The following is a 26,053-nucleotide window of genomic DNA, read 5'->3' on the forward strand; positions in this document are numbered from 1 at the left end:
TGGGGCTGCTATGACAAAACACCATAGCCTGTGGCTCATTAACAGCAGGAGTCTGTTGCTCACAGCTCTGGAGGCTGCAGGTCCAGGGTCAAGGCACTGGCAGATTGCATGTCTGGTGGGGTCCATAGCCAGCACCTTCTCACTGCATCCTTATATGGTGGAAGAGTCAGGGGAGCTCTCTGGGGTCTCTTTTGTAACCCCATTCTTGAGGCTTGTCCACTCTCGTGACCTAATCACCTCCCAGAGGCCCTGCCTCCTAACATCATTACCGTGGAGTGAGAGTTTCGGCCTATGAATTTTGGGGGGACATGAACATTCAAGACTAATATTCTTTCAGTATTCCAATTACTGAATGGTGTGTAGTATTCAGTGGAGAAGATAGCTGAAATTAAGGGTTAAAATTGTAATAATGGCCGGGTGCGGTGGCTCACGCCTGTAATCCCGGCACTTTGGGAGGCTGAGGCCAGTGGATCACGAGGTCAGGAGTTCGAGATCAGCCTGACCAACATGGTGAAACCCTATCTCTACTAAAAATACAAAAAATTAGCTGGGCGTGGTGGTGCACGCCAGTAATCCCAGCTACTCAAGAGGCTGAGGCAGGAGAATCGCTTGAACCTGGGAGGCGGAGGCTGCACAGCAGTGAGCTAAGATCGTGCCACTGCACTCCAGCCTGGGCGACAGAGCGAGACTCCATCTCAAAAAAAAAAAAATTGTAATAATTAAACTGGCCAGCGTTTTTGAAGTTTTCCTTAGCAGGTCTGTACAGACTCACTAGATAGTGTTTTATTTTTAAAGAAGATTAACACATGCTGGCAGGACCACTGCAGACAAATGGTAAGCTTGTTAATTTTTATATCAAAACACGACCTCATCCATCTTCCCTCACCCACATGATTGAGAGCTGAGACATAGAAGTTCTGTCGAGGGTTCTGTCTGTGTTCAGTGCTGTAGTTGAACAGCACAATGAGAAAAGCAGGGAAGGTGAACTCCTCAGCTCCTGTGGAGGGCCCCACTGACCCTCTTGGCCTTCAGGTCCACAGTCAGTCCGCAGTGGTGAGAGGATTCTTAGATGCCTGAATGGGTCTCTAAGTGTCTCTTTAAGCACAGTTTACTCCTGAAAATCTAGCCTGAATCCCAGGTCTTTACTGCAACTGCACAACCAACGTCTTAGGCTTTGTAGATGTCTTGGCTTTGACTTGACTTCATGTATACATTTTTAGTGTGACCTGGCCATTAATTACTTAAGTGAAAGAAAAGACCGTATTAATAGCTTTCCTAAGTAGGTTGAAATCTTTCGTTTTCTAAATGATATAAGTAGGAGACGATGGGTGTATTTCTCTTCTGGGCCAGGTACCTGGCAGCTGCTAGAGCTTGCTGAGTGTCTGTTGGGAAGGTTTTGGTGAGATGTGTCCACAAGTCTCCCCAGCCAGGTAGTGGGCTCAATGGTAGGAGCACAGGACAGGACCAGTGCATCATCCTGCGTCCCCTCACTCTGCTCGCAACGCAGAGTCAGAGAGACACGTCTAAGAGCCTCATCATGTAACAGGAACTCAGGTTTTAAAAGCTTAGTGCATCTCACTAATCTAGTAAGAAGTACCACATCAGTCAAAAAAAATGACCAAATTTAGGCCAGGCGCGGTGGCTCACGCCTGTAATCCCAGCTCTTTGGGAGGCCGAGGAGGGCAGATCACGAGGTCAGGAGATTGAGACGATCCTGGCTAACACGGTGAAACCCCATCTCTACTGAAAATACAAAAAAAAAAACAAAAAAACCGGGTGGGGTGGCGGGCGCCTGTAGTCCCAGCTACTTGGGAGGCTGAGGCAGGAGAATGGTGTGAACCCGGGAGGCAGAGCTTGCACTGAGCTTGCACATTGCGCCACTGCACTCCAGCCTGGGCGACAGAGCGAGACTCCATCTCAAAAAAAAAAAAAAAAAAGACCAAATTTAAAAGATATCCTTTAGGCCTTGGCTGAACACAGGATCTCTTTAAAAAAAGAAAAAATATCGTTTTAGGCTAAGTGCATTAAAATTCCTACAGTCAGATTTACGATATTAGAGAGATGGAAATCACATACCAAGGGGACAAAATTAACTTTAGAAAAAAAAAATCAAACATGAGGGCCGTGGTGGACAGGAAACAGTTGTTGGATTTGAGACAGCTAGCATGGAGTTAAAAGGCCTGATCTTTAATATTTTGCTAGTAGAATTCATAAGTAAATGGTTCTCCTTTCTTCTGGTCAGATCATGATCAGAAGCATCTTCCTGTTCTTGGACCGCACCTATGTGCTGCAGAACTCCACGCTGCCCTCCATCTGGTGAGTGTCCTCACAGGATAGAGCTGCGTCTTCCCTGCGGCTGATGCTTTTCGTCCCGTTTGTGTCTTCCGCAGGCTAAGATGGTAAAGTGTGTGTGATTACTTGTGCCTTCCTTTCTTCAGCCAAAATCATTAACGTGAACGTAGGAGTCCAGGTGGGTCTTATCCTTCAAACACCAGGTGTCTAGCCAGCAGTGAGGAGTGGAGCGGGAAGCTGGGACAGGCGGCTGACTTTGGTCATGAGTGTGAAGACGGAGGGTCTTGGTTTCTCTCTGACGACTGGAGGTTGAGCCTGGAGCAGCTCTTTCCAGCGCTGCAGTTGAAACTCTGAGAAAGACTGCCTGCTGCCCGTGGGGTGGCAGCCCTGAGGCTGTGCGTCCCCTGTGGGATGGCTTGCTCAGCCTCCCGGCCTCCTGAGCACATAGCACTCATCATCTGTCATCTTTCGGGGACTGTATACACTAGGGGTTCTGGGGCCTTTCCTCAGCAGCATTCATGGTCACTGACCCCTGCATGTCCTCTGCTGACCCCTGTGTGTCCTCTGTGACCACCCCAGGGTGCTGAGTCCTGCCTCCTCCTGCAAGCCGACTTTGGACAAAAGTTGTGTCCGGTCTCACCGTCTGATTTGTCTTGTTCTCTGTTAATGTAGTGTTTCATTCTTCTCACATTCATGCATAAAAGTGATGTTGTGCTTTCTCATGAGCTTTAAACCCAAGTTCTTTAAAATGTGCCTGCTTTTCCTACCCCCACCCACTGGGCATGCTGACCCAAGGCAATGTGATTTCTGCTTTCACCATGTAGAGATTGCTCTTGTCTGAGATGTCGGTGACCTGCCAGTTACCAAATCCAGCGAGCGTTTTTGTCCTTATTTTATACAATATCTGTGCAATTTTGAACACCCTGTCCTTGTTGAAGCTCCCGTTAATGCCATTTGCGCTTCTAACTTCCTCATGGAACTCCCACACATCTCCTAGCAGGCATCCATGTGGTCTATGAGAAGGCAAACGCTGCACAGAAAAGACAGCCTGTGTTCCAGGAAAGAATGGAGATGATAAAAGTGACCATAGCAGATTATTTAGCATTTGCTCTGTGCAAGGGACTGTTTCCTACTAATGTATTTAATCCCTAGAACAGCTCTATGGCGTGGCCATTGTCACTCCTATTTTATACAAACTAAGGCACATAAGTTAAAATAACTTGCCCTACCTCAGTTGTCTGGCCCATAGTCTAAATGCTTTTCAAAAATTATTATTATTATTATTATTATTATTTTTAGAGACAGGGTCTCACTCTGTTACCCAGGCTGGAGTGCAGTGGCGCAATCATAACTCACTGCAGCTTCAAACTCCTGGGCTCAAGAGATCCTCCTGTGTTGGCCTCCCCTGTAGCTGGGACTATAGGCATGCACCGCCACATTCGACTAACTTCTAAAAGTTTTTTGTAGTGCCAGGATCTCGCTATGTTGCCCAGGCTGGTCTCGAACCCCTGGCCTCAAGCGATCCTCCCACCTCAGCCTCCCAAAGTGCTGGAATTACACAGGTGTGAACCACCATGCCCAACACTAAACTCTTAATTTATAAACATAGTTTATACCATAATTGTCATACAAACTATAAACATTGTTTATAGAATAGAATAAATGATGCCACCTCCAGTCTATCACAAGAGGCTAAAAACCTGAATGTGAGCATCATTACAAGAAGAATCCTGGTTGAGGTGTGTGTGGGCAATGCGTGGTGAGGACATACTTTGTCCACCTCTGGGATGGGGAGGAGGGCTGAGGGTGAACCTTGGCCTGTGCTTTGAAGAATGGGCAAGGGTGATCAGGCAGCTAAGAAAGAAAGAGTAGAAGGAAGGAAGCAGTAAGTTCAAAGCCGAGTATCTCCTGCTAGTGATGGCTAGGATGGCAGCATGACCAGAAGAAGCCTGTGTGGGGAGTGGGAGGTGGGGAGGGATGGAGCTGATGAGGGCCCTGAAGGCTTTTCAGCTGAGGTTGATGTTTTAAAGAGAAGATCCCAGTGGCAGGGTAGAGAGTCACACAAGTGGAGACCTAAGCCTTCCTAAGCACTGGCTACCTGCCTGGCACTGCCCCAAGGGCTTCACAGGCAGGAACTAATAACATTTGATCCCCATTTTACAGTTCAGGAAGGAAAGGCACAGAGACATTAAGCTTCTTGCTCAGGGTCACACAGCTAGCAAGTAGTAGGGCCAGGATTCAAACCCAGGCAGCTGCCTCGAGCCCACAAGTCTGGCCACTGCACCTTCCCGCTCCAACTGTGGTGAAGTGCACAGAAGACCTGGTGTGCAGCACGCCCGGGAGCAACAGGAGAGGCCCATGGCGATGTGGTGGGCAGTCAAAGGAGGTGCATGTCTCCACCATCGAGGTGGCTCCCGGGGCCCTCTGCACACCTGTGTGACACCCACCACTGTGGCTGCTGCCACCACTGCCACCATAATATTATTAATAATATTACTACCACCACCGCCACCACTGCGATTTCTACTGCCGCCACCACCACTGTTACTATTACCGCCACCACCACTGTTACTATTACTGCCGCCACCACCTGCCCACCATGTTACTGCTGCCACCACCACTGTTAGTATTACCGCCACCACCACTGTTACTATTACTGCCGCCACCACCTGCCCACCATGTTACTGCTGCCACCACCACTGTTAGTATTACCGCCACCACCAGCACCACTCCTGCCCTGATGTGCCAATTCAGGATTTCTGGCTGGAGCCCAGCATCTGTATTTTTGGCCCCTCCTTAATGGAGTACTTGGCCATTGGGGACAGCATGAGTGTCAAAGCAAAGCACAGAGCCCACAAGATGGGTTTTGTGGACAGCCACTGGCAGCTGAACCATCTTCCTAACATTCCTCAGGCCATGAGCTGAGGACTGCGATGAACTCTGAAAGCTGTGTGTCACCTTCTCTTCTCAGGGGAAAGCAGCAAACGTTTGGTAGGAGAGCTCCCAGGGCTTGGAGAAGGGAAGCTGCTGGGATGTGCTCAGCAGAGGACACTGGGAAGAGAGTGTACCCTGAGGGCTGTTAGAGACAGTGGCGGGCGGGGCAGGTGGGGCAGACAGGGTCGTGGTGCCCAACTGCCTGAGCGTCTCCAGTCACTCAGCAGGAAGGTGGCGAGGACCCCGGGCTTCTGCCAGCAGCTTGTGTGATACCAGTTTTATTGTCAGTGGCATGCATGACCTAGCAGTGTCTCCAGGAACGTGGAGCAGCTCTGTTTAAGGAAGGAAATACAAAGCACGCTAGACTGGCCGAGAAACAGAAGTTTTTAAAAAGGAATTCTTGGCACCTAGATGTAGAGAATTAGCAACTTCACATTTTTGGGATGATATTGAATAGCATAGCTGGAGATTCACCCATAACTTCTAAAAAGCGAAACTAAAATGTAGTCCTGTTTCTTACTGTCTGTACAGGGATATGGGATTAGAACTGTTTAGAACCCATATTATTAGTGATAAAATGGTTCAGAGTAAAACCATTGATGGAATCCTGCTGCTGATCGAGCGCGAGAGGAGCGGCGAGGCCGTGGACCGGAGCCTGCTGCGGAGCCTGCTGGGCATGCTGTCTGACCTGCAGGTGAGTGCTGCCTGTGCGGAAGATACCTGTGTACCTGCCCAGCTACTTGCACCAGAATAAATGGTTGTACCAAAGATGTTAAACAATGAAATCATAAAGACATTTGTTGAAGATAGGAGAGTCTTTAAAATCCCTAGAAGGGGAATGGCTCTCGAGCTACCACCACACCAGGTGCCACAAAAGAGAAGATAGATCAAATATCACTACATAAAATGCACCTTTTTCATGGAAAATATAAACAGAGACAAAACCAGATGACACACTGGGGGAAAATATTAGCAACACACACGAAGTTCTTTAGAGCAATAGGACCCCAAGGCACGGTAGGAAGAGAACAGAGGAGGGCCTGCCTGGCCGTTTTGGGAAGGACAGTGCAGCCAGCCGGCTGGGTGGCCACAGGCGGCTCCAAGTTCGGGTCATGGCAGCCTGCCCCGTCAGAAACTGGGATGTGTTACCACTTGTAAAGATTGTTTCCTTTACTGAAATTGGTCAATAACTTTGCTCATTTCTTAGGTGTATAAAGACTCATTTGAACTGAAATTTTTGGAAGAGACTAATTGCTTATATGCTTCCGAAGGCCAAAGGTTAATGCAGGAGAGAGAGGTGAGATGATGGGATGTTTCTGAATCCCCTGGCTTTGTTTCTGCAGATGAGCACCTGGGAGGACTTTCCTCATGTTTGCCTTTTCACACACACGCAAACGTTTCATTGAAAATCTTCTGAAAGCTGCAATCTTGCCAGAATCCCCAGTAATGAGCTTCGTTCTTAGTATACTAAGAATTTAGTTTATGTGAACTTAGAAACTATTGCACTCCCCCCACAAGTAAAAAGCTGTAAGATCATTTCTGAAATAATTAAAATAACTCAAATTTAAGCAAGATGATAAAAACATACATCTTAAAAATGAAAAATAAATACAAATGATAAAATTTTTTATTTGTGTGAAGCACTGCAAAAAATTTTCCCAAAAAAAGCCGTGTGAAAAAACGTATGATAGTAATAGGAACCCAAAAAACTTAATCACCTTTCCAGATACCAGAGCAAAATTATAACGGAACCTGCCCCATAGACTGTCACCCAAATGGCGTGTGCTACTGCCTAGAATGGACCCTGGCCATTGGTTCCTTCATTCTGGCTTTGGAGAGGAAGTTTCATGTCAGATACTGAGCCCGGCTGCAGCTACCCCAGCAGAGCCTCAGGCCTTTCCTGCACTGTCTTGGGAAACATGGGGGTACTTTGAGGTCCCCGGCAGAGCCCCAGGCCTTTCCCGCACTGTCTTGGGAAACATGGGCGTACTTTGAAGTCTCCTGCAACCGTGTTGTTTGGTGTCCCCCAGATGAACAACCAACTTGTTGACTTGCTTTTGCTGACCCAGCTGTGCAGGGCAGGGTTGCCATTTAGCACCTCACCCTCTTACCAAGTGCTGCTCAGCTCCCTGTGGGCCCTGGGGATGGGAGGAGGGTGTGTACAGACCCCGAAACTTGGTGGTGAGCAGGGACAAAAGAGAAGTGCAGCCTGGGCCCTGTTCTAGGATGGATGTTAATCTCAGGGTCCTTTCTCCATGTCCCCCACACACATATTTCCGTCCTACCTCTCCCTCCCTGTTAATCTGTGTTAATATTTGGCTTGAATATATATTCTGCTTTTTAAAAAAATTACATGTAAGGAAAACAAAATTTCAATTTCTTGGATAGTGTCGACAGTCTTTTTGTTACTGACACGTTTAATTGTTTTGTTTGTAAGGTTCCAGAATATCTTAACCATGTAAGTAAACGCTTAGAGGAAGAAGGAGACAGAGTAATCACTTACTTGGACCACAGCACACAGTAAGTACTGTTTGCTCGCTGAGCATTCGTATCTTCACCGTGGCTGGAAGGTTCTCCTGGCTGGTTATTGAAATAAAGGGTGACTTTGTCAATTCATTCAATACTAAGAGTATTTTTGCACCTAGCATATTTTACTTTGTTATTTGTCATTATTTGGCATTCACAAATTACAGTTTTTACCCAGTGCCTTGTCGTGAGTTACTGTCTAAAGAGAGTAAATCTTGCTGAGATACTTGGCATCTTTGAGTTTTGAGATGGTCTATTTATGTTAATGGAGTATCACTGAATATTAGACTATTTTGATTGTGCACTCTCTGTTACACATTTTATATTGCTTTAATTTTATTTATGGTGCTGTCACACAATTTTCTCTTTTTATCTAATGTTTTTTTCCTGCAAACCTGAGGTTGATGAGTAGCTAGGGAAACAAAAAGGGAGAGATTATGTGAGCGTGCATGTCAGGCACAGAGTGTCCATATGATGGGAGGCAAGGACAGAGGCAGAGGGGACAGCAAGGGAGAGAAATGAAAATGATACAGTGTGCAGCCGGGCGTTGTGACTCACACCTGTAATCCCAGCACTTTGGGAGGCTGAGGTGGGCGGATCACAAAGTCAGGAGATCGAGACCATCCTGGCCAACATGGTGAAACCCTGTCTCTACTAACAATACAAAAAATTAGCCGGGCGTGATGGCAGGAACCTATAGTCCCAGCTACCTGGGAGGCTGAGGCAGGAGAATGGCATGAACCCGGGAGGCAGAGCTTGCAGTGAGCCGAGATCACGCCACTGCACTCCAGCCTGGGCGACAGAGTGAGACTCCGTCTCAAAAAAAAAAAAAAAAAAAAAATAGAAAATGATACAGTGTGCAGAACTGGACCCAGTAGGGAATGATAAAATATACAGATGTGCAGAACAGGACTTGGTAGGACTCAGCAGAGAAAACAGGAGGAGAGATGAAAATGATACGGTATGCAGAACTGGACTCAGTAAGGTAAGGAAAGGGGCAGGATTATGACAGAATCCAGCACAAAAACAGAGGGCGCAGAAAAAGAGATTTGGTCACTCAGACGTGTGGAGTGTTGGAGGAGCCTGTGGGAAATCCAAGATCTCGAGCCAGGCCAGGGCGGCTCAGGTACCATGTTGTGCTTCCTTCCAACTGGGAGCAGAAGAGCAGCCCCCAGGAGACTGGGAAGCAGCAGCCAGGGAAGTCAGGGGGAAATAGTGGAGAGAGCGGCAGCTACAGCAAAGCCCAACAACCAGGGTGTGCAGGTCACACACAGCCTCCCTGAGCCCTTTCCGCTCGTGTAGGAAGCAGAAGGCGGAATGTCGGCTCTACTCTTCTCCATAAGATGGTGCATTAAAACGTTCCTTATAAACTAGAAATGAAGGCTTGGGAAGATGGCTAAAATTAGCAATTCTTGGAATAACGCAGAAGCATCCCTGCTTCCCAGGGCCCGCCCGTGGGCCTGTTTGTGCCATTCAGTAGGTAGTTTTTAGAAAGCGCTTCCTTTAGCGTCATTAGCAACAGGAGTCGTCGTCCGTTTGCATGAGGAAATGCTCTTAACCTTCCGTTTCTGATTGCCTCTAGACTGCATCTGTCGTAGAGAAACGCCCCCGTCTTTTACAGAGAACCAGTCTCTTCTTTAAACTTTGTTTCTAACGCTTATTCTTTTTGCCTTATATAGGAAACCACTGATTGCTTGTGTGGAGAAACAGCTATTAGGAGAACATTTAACAGCAATTCTGCAGAAAGGTAGATTTCCTAACTCTTGTGCAAATTAAACTGAACAATTATCCTTAATTCATTAGGAAAGTAAAGAGAGCATTACAAATAGCAATGTTAGGATGTTTGTTATTTTCATAAGACAGTCATTAAAAATCTTTTCTAATGAACATGTTAGCCATCCACAGGAGAAAAAAAATCAGTAAGAGAAATAATGGAAGGCACCTAGTGGAACTACATTCACTGCTAAAACCCCAGTGGCGGGAAGGCCCGGCGGACCTCCTATACCACACACATGCTGAAACGTGGGTGCAGTGAGCCTGATGCAGCTCTCTGAGCAGACTCATTTCCTGTGTCCGGCCATTCTTCATGCACACTCGGATGTAGGGGACTCAGGGAGCTGTTCGGGCTGTTAGATTTTCGTGAGGCTTCCCTCACCTGTGGACTTCGTGCATCTTAGTGTCAGATGAACTACTGACTAGGTGGTCTGCTTAAGCAGAGTACACTTTTCTCCTGATTTTCTGGAAGAGAAGAGCATGTGTTGTAGTGCTGACTGCGCAGCCTTCACGTCCACTTCTCCCCAAGTGGTGGCAGTACCTGGCCACAGGAAGATGGCTTCTAGCAGCCTGCACCTTTAAAATTGATGCTGATGTCTTACCTCGATCTTTGTTTATTGCTTTTATTTCTAGGCTTCAAAGTGTGCTAAATTCTGTGAAAATTATAATGAGCAGTCTAACCTTTATAACACTTTAGTACTTAATTGGGACAGTCACTGTTACCATTTGAAACAATGTTACCTTCTGAAAGTCATTTTAAATGTATTTGGAAAATACAAGACTTTTTTCAGGCCATTGGAAACCTTAAAGTTTAATTTTGAGAAGGCCCTAAATGGTATTCAAATATATTCTGGTTTGGGTTCTACATTGTCAGATAATAGTAGTATGGCTAATGAGATACTTAAGTGAAACCAAAATAAAACCAAAAAGTAGGAGAATTAACATGATTGAGCATCTCCTGTTACAAACAACTGCACTTGATGTAAATATCTTTTAAAACAATTCTGTGAAATCATTATCCCCATTCTACAAATAAGAAAACCAGGGCTTAAAACAGCCAGATATTGGTGCCTGGAATCACATTGCTTGTGAGCTGAGAGCCATGGGTCCAATCTGGTCATGATTTTTCTGCTTATGCCACACTGAAACCTACACAGCTGATGTAGTTTCACCTATCCATCTAAAAACAAATGCATTCAGAATTTGTGTCAGGTGTTTTTATGAAAGGAGTCACTTTATAAGAAAAAAGGCCAGGCGTGGTGGCCCATACCTGTGACATCAGCACTTTGGGAGGCCAAAGTATCACTTTGGATCACTTGAGCCCAAGAATTCACGACCAGCCTGGGCAACAAAGAGAGACCCTGTCTCTACCAAAAAAATAAAAATAAAATTTTTTTTAAAGCCACAGGTGGTGCATGCCTAGGGTCCCAGCTACTCAGGAGGCTGAGGTGGGAGGATCACTTTGGCCCAGGAGGTTAAGGCTATAGAACTACAAAAGCCTGGGTGACAAAGCAAGAGACCTGTCTGAAAAAAAAAAGAGAAAAAAGATTTCAAGTAAATAGTAGAAATTTGCATAAATTGTTCCAGTGCATACTTTGTTGAGCAAAATTATTTAAAGAAAATGGTAAATTATATATGTAAAAGCTTACCCTAAATTTTATTAGAAGTATTTTAAAAATTAAAAAGATACTTTTTTTGAATTCTTAAGACATGGGTTTTAGTAAGATAAAGTATAAAAAGTTTGTGTCAGTAGATCAGAATGTAATTGAGAGAAATAAACATTTGGAACTCTAGGTAAGGATTGTAATTATAGTCCCACCATGTGTTTGCACACAACTTTAAACCACTCGTTTGTGTGGACATCGTGCCCACTGTAGGCAGAATCTGAGGCTTTGTGAATTGTATGACTGTTCACCATTTTATGCTTTAACCTGGCTGCCTCTCAATAGCTATCATAAAGCAAGTATTTAGAAAATCCATGGAGTTTTTCTAATTGAAGTATGGTTTTAGAAAGCCGTTATCAATATTAAAAATCTAAAACACTGAAAACTCTTTTAAATGCTATGTTAAACACTTCAAAATGTCTGATGATATTTTTCTCTTATAGTTTACTATAGGTGTGAATAAATTTAATCCACTATAAATTAGATTTGATAGCTTGTGCTTTTACATTGTCTGGCCGATGGACTAAATCAGAAGTAGATTGAGAACATGAACCTCCCAGGTTAAATAGTTGGTGTAAACTGGATTTTCTGACTTGCTAACTTAAGTGAAATAAGAGGGCTTCAATGACATGAAGAAGTAAATAATACATCTTCCAACATACTCAGAGAAAATGAGGTTCACCTAATAGGATCCATCTCAGATATTTAACCAGATCAACCTGCTCATGTAGAGGCAGCGATATGGAGACCCGCCCAATTTCTAAGCGGTGTATTGACGTTCTTATGGTGCACGCTGTATTCTAGTTGAGTTGTTGTTAATGCTGCCCATGCTGTACTCTGCTGACGTGTACTGCACATCTCAGGGCTTGACCACTTACTGGATGAGAACAGAGTGCCGGACCTCGCACAGATGTACCAGCTGTTCAGCCGGGTGAGGGGCGGGCAGCAGGTGCTGCTGCAGCACTGGAGCGAGTACATCAAGGTACTGGCGGGGTTTTGAGGCCGCGGGCGCGGGCATTCCCTGCAGGGAGCAGAGCCCCTCCTGAGAACGCCTAGTGTGCCCTGGCAAAGGGAACTGGGCTGCTGGAGGGCCCGTCTGCATTTTCATCACATAGGGTGATGATATGGTGGATGGTAGGCTTCCATCTGCTTCCCAATCACCAGTGTGAATTTGCTTTTTAGGATAACACCAGCAGTGATTAGCACCATCAAGGTAGAAAGTATAACTTAAGAACAACTGTTTTGCTCTTCTTCATCAGCATAAATATTGGTTTAATTCTAAATCATGATTTTTCCGAAAGTAATCATTTTGGTAAATCTGCTTGTCAGACATGATCTCCTCATGCCCTTTCCTCAGTGAGAACTATTATATATTTGGCATATCAGGTTGCTTTATAGACTTTATTTCTTAACGGTCCAAATTTAGGATTTATTACTTCAGCTTTCGCTTTCGTGTTTTGAAAGCATTTCTTTGGCATCCCTGACAAGCCCAGTCCAACCCGTCGCAGAGTGGCTTCTTGGGCAGTACCCTGAGTTTTCACATGTCCTGCCCAGGAGAAAGGCCCCTCGGTACTGACATAGGACCTCCCTAAAGACTAGGGGCTCTTGGCCCAGGGCTCCACCCCACCAAGGGGACACTTGTTGATGTCTGGAGACATTTGTGGCTGTCTGAACAGAGAGGATACTGCTTGCTTTGCTGGGCAGCACCAGGGGTGCTGCTGAATGCACAAGGCAGCCCTCACCACAAAGAATCGCCTGCCCAGAGGGCCAGAGTTGCCCAGCCCAAGAAACCTGCTGAAGACCCTCTGATGAGAAGCCGTTCTCCAGATGCCCCTCACAGAAACAGGAGAACTGAGGCAGACATCAGGGCCCCTTCACAGATAGCTCGTGTTTTCAGGATGTGCCAGTTGCCTAGCATGAATTTTCCATCTTAAATGGTGAACATTTAGCAGAAATCTGTGTTTTTGCTTGCTGGTGACTATTCTTAGATCCCATAATGAAAAGATAAACAAAATTTCCAAAGAATTACGCTGAGAGGAAAAAAAAAAAGCCAATCACAGATACTTAACATGTTATTGCATAACATGTTGGAAATGACAAAATTTAGAAATGGAGGATAGATGAAAAGTTACCAGGGTGTAGGGATGGGGCGGGGTGTGTGGTTATAAAAGGCCCCAGGAGGTAGCCTTCTGCGGGAACAGTCGGGGTTTTGGCCGAGGTCTACATGTGCACACCCAGATGAGTTACGAGTAAACTGGGCCATCTGAAAAAGACTGGTGTGTTGTCAGTGTCAGTATCCCAGTTGAGATACTGTTGTGTAGTTTTGCAAACCGTTGCCATTGGAGGAAACTGTGGAAACACACACTGGGATTGCTTTGCTATTTTTACTGTTGTGCAAATCTTTCATTATCTCAGTAAAGATTTCTGTTAAGTAAAAAAGATAAATGAAAGCTTACATGCTGCTTTATGGAATAATCAGACCTGAAGTCATGCATCAGTCCAGCTGTAGAAAACCGGCGCTCACAGCACCCCTCCCCACAAGGTCTCGTACAGGGATAGAATTGGAAGTTATAACTGAGTCACACTAAATTGGCCATAAAGCTACTGAAGATTTAGGTTTTTTGCCAGTGAGACAGTCTTCAGGGGATGGGAATATGTGCTAAAACTAGGAAAAGTTCACCTTTGCAGTTTCCAATCTGGGTAATAAAAATCAGTCAGTGACCATCACCCCTGAGTGTCAGCAATAAGCAGTTATGCTGTAACAAAATAGTAGTTTATATTCAACTCCACATGCCGTTATCAAAATAAAGCTGGGCCTTGTAGTGTATGTGCATTATTTTAAAATGCAGTTAGCACCAAAGGGTGTAGAGTAAGAGGTAAGTCCCTCCCACACCTGCTAGCCACACACTGCCCCTCTCTGGGAGACTCTGTGCCCTTTCTGTTGGCATCTTTTTTTTTTTTTTTTGAGACGCAATCTCACTCTGTCATCCAGGCTGGAGTGTGGTGGCGTGATCTCAGCTCACTGCAACCTCTGCCTCCCGGGTTCAAGCAGTTCCCTGCCTCAGCCTCTTGAGTAGCTGGGATTACAGGCTCCTGCCACCACACCCGGCTAATTTTTGTATTTTTAGTAGAGATGGGGTTTCACCATATTGTCCAAGCTGGTCTTGGAACTCCAGACCTTGTGATCCACCCGCCTCAGCCTTCCGAAGTGCTGGGATTACACGCGTGAGCCACTGTGCCCAGCCTTCTGTTGGCATCTTTCCACCAACCAGCTACCTCGCGTGTGTGTGTGATGTGTGAGTGCACATGTGCATTCTATTGAGACAAATTTTTTAAATCCAGTCATTGTATTCAGTTCCTCTTCGGCATATATAGTTTATATCATCAAATGTTAACTGTTTATTAGTGCCCTACACAGACTTTTAGGAATGTTTAATATAACATTTTTAAATTAAAAATACAAACTAGGCTAGGCACAGTGGCTCACGCTTGTAATCCCACCACTTTGGGAGGCTAAGGCAGGGGGATCATGAAGTCAAGAGATCGAGACCATCCTGGCCAACATGGTGAAACCCCGTCTCTAGCTGGGCGTGGTGGTGTGCCCCTGTAGTCCCAGCTACTTGGGAGGCGGAGGTTGCAGTGAGCCGAGGTTGCGCCACTGCACTCCAGCCTGGTGACAAAGCGAGACTCCATCTCTAAACAAAAAAAAAAATAGAAACTAAAAAAGTGAACTTTTCATGGTTAGAAGTGATAGAGAAGGAAAACTAGCTAAGAAGCCCCAAGAGGTATATTGAATTAGTAGGAATTAACTTGTCTTGGAGGAACTTACACATAAACATTCTTTAAAAAGCAATGGACATTTTCCAGTCGTTGGTAAGTTCTCTCAGAAACAGAATCGTAAGACCAACGCATTAATTGTGTATTTAATTGTATATTCACACCAAGCACAGGGGCTCATGCCTGTAAACCCAGCACTTTGGGAAATCACAGCGGGAGGATTGCTTGAGGCCAGGAGTTCGAGACCAGCCTGGGCAACATGACCCTGTCTCTACAAAACTTTAAAAAGATTGGCCAGATGTAGTGGTCTGAGCCTGTGCACCAGCTACTCAGGAGGCTGAGGTGGGAGGATCGCTTGAGCTTGGGAGGTCAAGGCTGCAGTGAACCGTGATTACACCACCAAACTCCAGCCTCGGCCGCAGAGTGAGGGCCTGCCTCCAAAAAAAGTGTATTCACTTAATTTTTGAAATGTGAATTCAATTTGTGAAACTTTTAGAGTTATTGAGTATTTACTACTAAGAGTAATTTCTGTTAAACTATCCTGATTATATGATAGCAGGAGAAAGTACTATTTGGTATTGTAAACGTATTGCTGAGTTGGTATTGATTTGCTTTTGTAGACTTTTGGAACAGCAATCGTCATCAATCCTGAGAAAGACAAAGACATGGTCCAAGACCTGCTGGACTTCAAGGACAAGGTGGACCACGTGATCGAGGTCTGCTTCCAGAAGAACGAGCGCTTCGTCAACCTGATGAAGGAGTCCTTTGAGACGTTCATCAACAAGAGACCAAACAAGCCTGCAGAACTCATCGGTAAAAAATATTTGGTTTTGTTTGTTTTTGAGACAGTCTCACCCATTTCTAGACAATTTTTCAATGTGGGAAAATAAGGCAAAATCAACCAAAATGTTCAAGCTGCTCAAAGGGTGTGTGGAAAGCATTTTTATCAAGTCTTATTAGGACACACATTTAAAACCGACACACCTGCATGCATGGGTGGAGGAGGGCACTTCCATAAGGGAAGATGAAGTAAGAATTTAGAAAAGAAATGACGCTTGACTTCGCCAAAGAAGGGAGGGGTGATCACCGTCTTTGTATTCTCTAATCCATATTAAAATAGGATAAAACCAGATGAGATCTCAAATGATAATACTATTTTTAAGCTGTACAGTTTGTTCACAATAATATCAAAATATATTTCAGAATTCATAGGGTTTCTCTAGTCAGTAATTTTTTTTTTAATTTGAAGGAGAAAGGGGCAAAGAGAACTGTAATACGATGATACTAGATTGACTATTGATTACTGCCAAAGATGTAAGATGGAACATGGAGCTCATTGTGCAATTGTCTACTTTTGTGTGTGTTCAGAATATTCCATTACAAAATGTTGAAAAGAAAAAAACTAACAAAAACAGCAACAGAAGGAATTCACAAGGCAGTTTACTTTGGCTTTTGTTCCTCTGTATCATTTGTGGTTTCTCTAAAGCAAAGGGATGTTGAGCTCTTGGGAGTTTGGGCTTCTGGAAGTCTTGGGTTCTCCCATCACATGGGGACTTTGATCCTCCCTCCCGAGCCACCTGACGATGGCTTGTGCAGCCTCAGAAACAGGAAGCCCGAGTAGAAATGCTTTCACCCTGCGTTGCCACCTTGGATGCCCTGAGAAAGTCTTTCTCTTTGAGAATGTCTCCTCTGCGTTCATGACACCAGATCCTAGAAATAGGCACTCCAGCATCCGGGGCAGTCATGTCCTGAAACCTGAGCATGTATTTGCTGAACCCATTTTATTTTGAAATTCAGAGATTGCATTTAGAGATAAGAAAGATACTTAAACCTGCTTTAAACATTCAGTCCTGGCTTCATTAAAATTTTGGGAAGTATTTACTCTCACATGACTTGAGAAGTATTTATCTTAGAAAATCAGATATTTGTTTTTTTGTCATATAGTCATTTTGGGAAGGTTCCAGAATGTTCCTGTACAATGTTGCTTATAGAAATTGAAGATGCTCTCTTTTTCTAGTTTAGAGTATTTACTATATGTTTATGCTCACAGCAAAGCACGTGGATTCAAAGTTAAGAGCAGGCAACAAAGAAGCCACAGATGAGGAGCTGGAGCGGACGTTGGACAAGATCATGATCCTGTTCAGGTTCATCCACGGTGAGACTTGGGCACTCAGAAAATGCTGCATAATCAAGAGGTGTAAACAGGCCCTGCTTTCTCAGAGGAGGTTTAACATGAGAATGTCAGTATCAATAGAGCCAGTTTGTATTGGAATGAACACTTTTCATGCTGGCTAACACGGTGAAACCCCGTCTCTACTAAAAATACAAAAAATTAGCCAGGCGTGGTGGCGGGCACCTGTAGTCTACTCGGGAGGCTGAGGCAGGAAAATGGCGTGAACCCGGGAGGCAGAGCTTGTAGTGAGCCGAGATCACGCCACTGCACTCCCGCCTGGGCAACAGAGCAAGACTCCGTCTCAAAAACAAACAAACAAAAAAAAACACTTTTAAGGGTTTTCAGCAGTTGAAGTTTGAGGTTTAACATTTGCTTATCAACTCTCTGATGTCTTGATTATTCTCATCTGGTTATAAATAGGTAAAGATGTCTTTGAAGCATTTTATAAAAAAGATTTGGCAAAAAGACTCCTTGTTGGGAAAAGTGCCTCAGTCGATGCTGAAAAGTCTATGTTGTCAAAGCTCAAGCACGGTAAGCATGTGGGGCCTGGGCTCCTCCCCTGTAACTGAGGGTCACTGCCCTGTGTGTTGCCCTAATCTCACTCCCTCCTTTGCTGTGTCCAGAGTGCGGTGCAGCCTTCACCAGCAAGCTGGAAGGCATGTTCAAGGACATGGAGCTTTCGAAGGACATCATGGTTCATTTCAAGCAGGTGAGTTGTGTTTCTTCAGGTAAAGCGGCTTTTTAAAAAGTATCTGATAGTGTGGTGGCTCATGCCTGTAATCCCAGCACTTTGGGAGGCAGAGGCAAGAGGCGATCTTGAGGCCAGAAGTTCAAAACTACCCTGATCAACATAGCAAGACCCTGTCTCTACAAAAGAAAAATTTTTTAAATGAACAGGTAGTCCTAGCTACTGGGGTGGGGCTGAAGTGAGAAGATCACTTGAGCCCAGGAGTTTGAGGCTGCAGTGAGCCGTGACTGCACCACTGCGCTCCAGCCTGGGCAACAGAGTGAGACCTTGTCGTGGATGGGTGGATAGACAGATACATACATAGACAGAGATAGCAGTACCTTGTCATAGATAGATAAATAGATAAGGTAGGTAGATGCAATAGATGAGATAGAAAGAATGAATCTCACTCTATGTAAGAAAAAAATTACACTATTAATGTTTCACAAGTAAATTTTAAAAGAAGAAAAAGAAGATCTAAACATGTGTGGCAAGAATTTGATTTCAGTGAGTCTGGTGGTGACACCTGAAGAAGGGAAAAAGGCAGTACCAGTGAGGCATTGGGTTTCATGGAATACATTCTGGGGACTGAGATAAATTCTAACACAGATGAAACTATATTGAAAATTACACGGTTTATTTTGTTTTAGGTTAATTATGTTTTATTACTTTCTCAAAATGATTATCTTGGATTTCTCTGTTTTTAGCATATGCAGAATCAGAGTGACTCAGGCCCTATAGACCTCACAGTGAACATACTCACAATGGGCTACTGGCCAACGTACACGCCCATGGAAGTGCACTTAACCCCAGAAGTAAGTGTGCAGAAAGCATGCTGTCCACTCCCGCTGTCATGCCTTTACCAGGCACAGATATGTTGCCTTCAAGAATTGTTTAATGGGGAGTTTTTAAAAATAGCCCACTCAGTCCAAAATCCAAGTGCTCTTATGGTCTTTGGAAATCCGCTTTAGAAAGTGACCACTTTTGTCACCCTCTGTGGCTCCTCCCAGTGCAGCCTGTGTCCACCTGCTGACCTGCAGGGGGCCCATGAGCACAGGCAGTTGTTCTGGAAGTTATGGCTTATTAAGCTGCGGTTCTTGTCTGGTTGTTCTTTCTTTCCATTGTAGACAGTGCTGAAGTCTTGGGAATGGCATTATTTAGGGCCTTCTTTGTCAGCCACTACTTTAGCTACACTAAACCCTTTAGTGGAGGGTTTGCACCCCGGAGGTAGAATTCTGTGCTCAATGAAGTTAAAATCAGCAGGAGATACAATACATGCACCATTCATTTAATACCAGGCAAAGGGAAAGGGCTGAGACCAGCCTGGAATCATGGAAGACTTCCTGGAAAAGGCATCCCTTAAGCCTGATCTCAAGTAAAGATGAATGATGATTTCCTCAGCTGAGAAGGGAAGAAAGACTCACAGCTACAGTGGTAGGACAGTGTGATTCCTTTTCTTATCCATCATGAGGGTCATGGCCAATGCTCCTTTAACAAAAGACAAATTAAGGAGGAGAAAACCATAACAAATTTATTTAATCAAAGTTTTATTTAACACATCAGGCTTCAGAAAGGAAGACCAAAGACCCAGGGAAGACTGTCCGTTGTTATGCTTAGGTTTGATAAAGAAAGGGCAGCCACGTAGAAATAGGTGTGTTAGTCTGTTTTGCATTGCTGTAAAGGAGTACCTGAGGCTGGGTAATTTGTAAAGAGAAGAGTTTTCATTGGCTCATGGTTCTGCAGGCTGTACAAGCATAGCACGTGTGTCTGTGCAACTTCTGATGAGGTCCCAGGAAGCTTTTACTCAAGGTTGAAGGCAGAGGGGGAGTAGGTGAGAGAGAGGGCGCAACAGGTGGTGGGGGAAGGTCCCAGACTCCTTAACAATCAGATCTCGTGGTAACTCATTGCCGCAGGGAGGGTACCAGGCCATTCATGAGGGATCCACCCCCATGACCCAAACACCTCCCACCAGGCCCCACCTCCAGCACTGCAGATCACAGTTCACTGTGAGATTTAGAGGGGACAGACCCCCAAACTCTTAGCAATGTGACTGGACAGAAGGGTACCATCTAACAGTAGTAGAGTAGCGGGGAAACCAGTAAGGCCTGTCTGTTCAGATTCTTCTTGGCCTCACTGGGCAATGTTCTTTCCTCCCAGGTGTAGGGCAGGACACCTCTGGAACAAGAGTCTTATGACTTAACTATCAGCAAGGTAGGTCAGAGAACTTCTTAATATCCAGATCCTACACAAAAGGGCAGGGGAAGCATAGAGTAGTATCTCCAGGCTTTATGGCTGGCTTTGGGCAAGAGGGGTTTGAGTTTTCTCTGGCCTGCCTTGGGGAAGAGGAGTTCTCATTCCAGGAGAACTTTGGGGGAGAAGGTGGGGTGGGAGAAGGTGAGTGAGAGATCTTGCTTCTGAGGCGTCCTAGCCAGACTTAGAGAACATGTGCAGGATGCTCAAAGAAAGCCAGGCAGCCTACTTTCCACGCTGGCCACGTGGTGCTGTCCCTTCCTCTCTCCACAGATGTTTGTGCTCCTGCATCGTTCCCTTTCCCCTTAATATTCTAGTGGCTATTTCCCAAGAACTTCAGCACCTGTCAAATGAGGGCATTCACCCTGATGTAATACTTTCACCCCATTTCTGTTGGTTGTCTCAGATATGTCCTTTGTGGTGTTTTTCCGGTACCCAGCTGAGCCCAGGACCCAGGCGGCCTTCGATGTTCCTTGTGAGTAGGTTCAGGTTGGGCAGGTCCAGCCAGATGCCCCGTGTCCCCATCAGGATCCTGGCAGGAGGTGCACATTATCACGTGCCCCAGTATCTTGGTGACATTCGATAGCATCCTCCTGTTAAGGTGCTGGCTGGTTTCTCCACCGTATCGTTAGTGTTTTTCCTTTTGTAATCACTAAGTAATCTGTGAGGAGACATTTCAAGACTACGTAAACATGTTAATCTTCATCCAGCTGTCACCTGTGTGGCGATTCCTGGCTGAATTGATTTTTACCTGGTGAATGGGGATTTTTTTCCAGCTCTATCATTTCTCTGTATTTAGAAGTTGGCATTCTAAGGAAGAGCCCTTCTTTCCACCCCCTTTATTTACTTATTTATTTCTCTCTCTTTATATCATTATGAACTCACAGATTCTTAATTTATGTACTATTTTGATGCTTAAATTGTCCCATATGTGGTCCGTGGGCCACCCTTAACGCTGGTTCCTTTGCTCTTTGATATGCCTACATCATTTTTTTAGTACTTTTTTGTTTTCTAGCAAAAGTTGTTTGAAGCTTACCATACTGTATTTTTTTATTGTGATAAAATATACTTTAACATTCAAGTTACCTTTTTAAAGTGTGTGGTTCAGTAACATCAAGTGCAGTTGTTCCTCAGTATCCACGGGCTGTTGGTTCCAGGACTCCCACAGATACTAAAATTCACAGACTCAAGTCCCTTATTTTATATAAGTGTGAGATTTTATATAACCTATGCATATACTTATATAACCCTCCCATATACTGTAAATAATCTCTAGATGATTTATAATACCTAACAAATGCTGTGTAAATAGTTGTTACACTGTATTGTTAACAGTACAATAACAGACCTGTCTGTTCAGATTCTTCCTGGCCTTTTAGGGGATTACTGACAAAAAAAGTTTGTGCCTGTTCAGTACAGACAACCATCCTTTTTTTTATTTCGAATATTTTTGAGCTGAGATTGGTTGAATCCATGGCTGTGGAACCCATGGACACAGAAGGCCAGTGGTACATTTAGTGTTACAGAGCTGTCACCCCTGTCGATTCCAGAATTTTTCCATCATTCCATTAGCAGCTCCTCCCCAGCCTGCTCTCCTCCAGACCCCGGCAACCACTATCTGCTTCCTGTCTCTGTGGATTTGTCTACATTAGATAGTTCACAGAAAGGGAATCATACATTGTGGGAACTTTTGTGTCTGGCTTCTTTCACTTAGCATGCTGTTTTCAAAGTCCATCCATGCTGTACCATACGTCAGCGCTTTATTCCTTTTCTGGCTGAATAACACCGCATTGTATCGATAGGTCTCCATTTGTATCGATGGTGTCTCCATTCACCAAATATTGGGCATTTGGGTTATTTCCACCTTTTGGCCGCTGTGAATAATGCTGCTATGAACATGGGTGTACAAGTTTTAGTTTGAACACCTGCGGTCACTTCTTTTGGGGTATATACCTGGGAGTGGAACTGCTGAGTCATGCAGTAACTTGAAGTTTAAGTTACTGAGGAATTGCCGGACTGTTTCCCACAGTGGCTGCAGCAGCTTTTATTCCAGTTAGCAATCACGAGAGCTTCCCACCGTCTCACCTACACCTGTGATCTGCCTCTTTCATTGTAGCCATCCCTGTCCATATGAGCTGGTCTCTCATCTTGCGGTGATTTGCATTTCCCTGATGACTGTTGATGTTGAGCATCTTTTCATGTCCTGATTGACCATTTGCGTATCTTCTTTGGAGAAATGTCTGTTCATGCGCTTTGCCCAGTTTTTAACCGGGCTGTTTATCTTTTGTTATTAAGCTGTAAGAGCTCTTTATATTCCAAATGCTAGATCCTTATCAGATCTGTGATTTGCAAGTATTTTCTCCCATTCTGTGGGCTATCTTTTTACTTTCTTGATAGTGTGCTTTCTACAAAAGTTTTTAATTATGGTAAAATCACATTTATTTTCTCTTTTGTAACTTTTGGTGTCATATCTGAGAAACCATTGCCAAATCAAGATCACAAAAAATGGACGAGGCCAGGTGCAGTGCCTCACACCTGTAATCCCAGCACTTCGGGAAGCCAAAGATCACTTGAGCCCAGGAGTTAGGAGCAGCCTAGACGACATGGTAAAGCCCCGTCTCTACAAAAAATAGACAGATTAGCCGCGTATGGTGGTGCCCACGTACAGACCCAGCCACTCAGGAGGTTGAGGTGGCAGGGTTGCTTGAGTCTGGGAGGTTAAGGCTGCAGTGAGCTGTGATCGAGCCACTGCACTCTATCCTGGGCAACAGAGTGAGACCCGAGACCGTGTCTCAAAAAAAGAAAATAAAATAGCACTATGTATTCTCCCAAAAGTTTTATAGTTTCAGCTCATATGTTTCAGTCTTTGACCCATTTTGGGCCTGGACTGGTAGCTAGCACATAGTACCCAAACGATAGCATTATGATGATAATTATCCTCATTAATACCAATCCAGTCCTAGGAATGAATCCCAAGGAGATGGTTTTTAGGAAAGATATGCACTAAGAGGTTTATCACAAACCATGGTACTTCTCAAGGCAAAAAGAAAAAGAAAAAAGAGGCTTATCACATTATTGACTTTTATTTAGGTATGGTAATGGCATAGTAGGTATATTTCCTAAAAGAGTTCCTGTCCTTTAGAGATACAGAAATACCTACAAATGAAATGAGATCGATGATATCGCGCCTGGGATTTGGTGTCATTGAAGATGGGGAATAGGTGCAGCAGGTGATTTATACATGTGATTTCATAGAAAGGTGACTCTTGGGCTGAGTTTTGAAGCATGAAGAGGAGATTGCCAAGCAGGTGTGAGGTTGGCAGGAATTTCTGACAGGGCACAGCTTAGACAGAAACACAGAGAAACTAAAAGGCACGTCAAGTCTAGAGAGCAGCAGGCATTTATGCAGCACCTGCTAGTGCCATGTGCAGTGCTGCAATGGGGAGTCAGAGAGCCAGAGGCCCTGCCCTGTGAGCCCCTGTCCAGAGTCCACATTCACACTGTGCTATAGATGCTGGTAGAGCTAAGAGGGTGTCAGAGAAGCCCTCTCTGAGGAGGTGGTTCTGGAAATGAGTAGGTTTCATGAGGGAGATGGGATATGGGGTCCAGCAGAAGAAACCACGTGTGTGAGAGTCTGAGGGAAAGACAGTGGAATGAGCGACTGAACCAGGCCTCGGGGTTGGGAGGGGCACAGGCCAGGTCTGTGAGATCAGAGGTTAGAATTTCACGCTTTCTTTGTCCCAAGATCTCTGGAAGCCATCCAGAGACACAGGGAATGGTGAGCGTGTGGGAGAGGAGTGATTGGTTTGGATTTGTGTTCCTGCCCAAATCTAATATTGAATTGTAATCACCACTGCTTGGGGAGGGCCCTGGTGGGAAGCAACCGGATCATGGGGGCAGATTTCCCCCTTGCTGTGCTCATGGTAGTGAGTGAGTTCTCATGAGATCTGGTTATTTAAAAGTATGTAGCACCACCACCTTCTCTCTCTTCCCTGCTCCGGTCATGTGAAGACGTGCCTGCTTTTTTCCCCTCGCCTTCTGCCATGATTAAAAGTTTCCTGAGGCCTCCACAGCCAAGCTACTTGTACAACCTGCAGAACTGTGAGCCAATTAAACTTTCCTTCTTTATAAATTACCCAGTGTCAGGTATTTCTTTATAGCGGTGAAAGAATGGACCCATACAAGACGTACAGGTGGATACTGAGTCCCGGAGCATTGGCATTTGTGGAGTGGGCGAGAGCAGGGGGAGGCTACGCCCTGGGCTGTCTAGAGATGGTCTCCTGAGGCGAAACTGATGAGCCCTCACGTGCGCAGCACAGACTCGTTGGAGAGCCCAGGTGCAGTGGACACCAGACGGGATCAAGCTGAAGAGTGGAGGGTATGACGGACCAGGAAGGGCATGCAGAAGTCAGGGAAAGCACCGCGCATGGGAGAGTCACGCACAGCCTGCCCCTGAGAGGCATCCAGGAAACACGAGCAGGATCTGGGCAATGGGAAAGGCTGGTGCACTGAGCGCTGGGAACTTGAAAATGCAGCAGCCACAATTTTTAAGGATCAGTAGAAAGTTTGGAAAATGTAAGAAATTCACTCAAGGCCAGGCACAGTGTAATTCCAGCGCTTTGGGAGGCCGAGGCAGGAGGAGCGCTTAGGCCCAGGATTTCAAGACCAGCCTGGGCAGCATGAGAAGACCCATCTCTACAAAAAAAAAAAAAATCAACGGGCTTGGTGTCATGTACCTATAGTCCCAGCTGCTGAGGACACTGAGGCAGGTGGATCACTTGCACCTGGGAGATCCAGCCTGCAGTAAGCTAGGATCACACCACAACCTGGCTGACAGAGCAAGCTTATGTTCCAAAAAAGAAAAGAAATTCACCCAGAAACTAATCATAGAAACAACTAACTCGTGCTGCACTTTCTGTGCAGGCCCTGATGGAGGTGTTTGCCATCAGCCCCTGCACAGTGCAACGCAAGGGGTAGTGGTGTCACCCTTAACAGATGAAGCAGGAGCCCCGCTCATTGCAGGGAGCACTCCCCGAGACCAGGGCTGGGCATGGCCGGGCTGAGACACAGGATCTGGCCTCAGACACCTTTTTCTTGACGGCTCCAGTCTTCACTCTGTGCCACTGGCCCCGGCAAGCCCTGGTATGTGCAGAGACCACGGAATACAGCGGGTCTGTACCATGAAACACCAGTGCAGGCATTATCTCGTTGACACTGGGAAGCCACAGAGTTCAAGGATTGAGGACGTTTTTACAGATAATGGAATCCAGAAAGTGTCAGAATATAGAGCTGACCTTTTAATTCAGCTGTGAAAAATTGTAAAACTCTGTGCGTTAAATGGGGGGCTATTGAGATGGATGGTGTATAGCATAATTTTGTTGTTCTCCTATGCTTGACAGATGATTAAACTTCAGGAAGTATTTAAGGCATTTTATCTTGGAAAGCACAGTGGTCGAAAACTTCAATGGCAAACTACTTTGGGACATGCTGTTTTAAAAGCAGAGTTTAAAGAAGTAAGTTGTCTGTTTCATTTATTTTTTATTGTTTGTAAATATGTTAATTTTTTTTATTGTTACTGGACTTTGGTAGCAAAAAATTGTTTCACTTTAATTCACTAGCTTTTATAAGTCAATAAAATTAATAACAGTTAAAGGGTTAATATTCCAATCAATAAAAATTCTTAAGAAATCAATCCATAGAAAACCATTTATCTATTGAAAAAAACAGCAGAGAATGTGAAGAAGCAACTCATAAAAGCAAAATTGAAAAAAATTAATATCCGTGAAAATACATTACACTTCACTGCTAAACAGAGGGCTTCAAAGTAAAATACAGTAAGATGCTACTTTTTGACTAAGATTTGATGAAGCCTAAAAAATAAAAAATTAAAAAAAAACAGACTCTTGCCCACTACTGGAAGAAGCATAAACTGTAGTG

The 26,053-nt window shown here is 44.8% G+C and overlaps 1 protein-coding gene across 3 annotated transcripts in view; it reads left to right on the forward strand.

Moving 5' to 3' along the window:
- Positions 1 to 26,053, forward strand: part of CUL4A (cullin 4A) — a 54,419-nt gene that overhangs the window by 17,105 nt on the left and 11,261 nt on the right. For 2 of the 3 annotated variants that reach the window (XM_054447056.2, XM_063650671.1), the window contains 13 exons: positions 765 to 834; positions 2,243 to 2,316; positions 5,758 to 5,920; positions 6,434 to 6,523; positions 7,664 to 7,746; positions 9,432 to 9,499; positions 12,053 to 12,171; positions 15,587 to 15,779; positions 17,017 to 17,121; positions 17,560 to 17,670; positions 17,763 to 17,848; positions 18,574 to 18,681; positions 25,516 to 25,629. In XM_054447056.2, coding sequence (XP_054303031.1) covers positions 765 to 834; positions 2,243 to 2,316; positions 5,758 to 5,920; positions 6,434 to 6,523; positions 7,664 to 7,746; positions 9,432 to 9,499; positions 12,053 to 12,171; positions 15,587 to 15,779; positions 17,017 to 17,121; positions 17,560 to 17,670; positions 17,763 to 17,848; positions 18,574 to 18,681; positions 25,516 to 25,629 — 1,384 coding nt within the window. The remainder of the gene's footprint in view (positions 1 to 764; positions 835 to 2,242; positions 2,317 to 5,757; positions 5,921 to 6,433; positions 6,524 to 7,663; positions 7,747 to 9,431; positions 9,500 to 12,052; positions 12,172 to 15,586; positions 15,780 to 17,016; positions 17,122 to 17,559; positions 17,671 to 17,762; positions 17,849 to 18,573; positions 18,682 to 25,515; positions 25,630 to 26,053) is intronic. The other variant, XM_054447057.2, reaches the window with a different exon arrangement.

Source organism: Pongo pygmaeus, chromosome 14 (assembly GCF_028885625.2).
Source record: "Pongo pygmaeus isolate AG05252 chromosome 14, NHGRI_mPonPyg2-v2.0_pri, whole genome shotgun sequence".
In the NCBI taxonomy this organism is placed as follows: domain Eukaryota; kingdom Metazoa; phylum Chordata; class Mammalia; order Primates; family Hominidae; genus Pongo; species Pongo pygmaeus.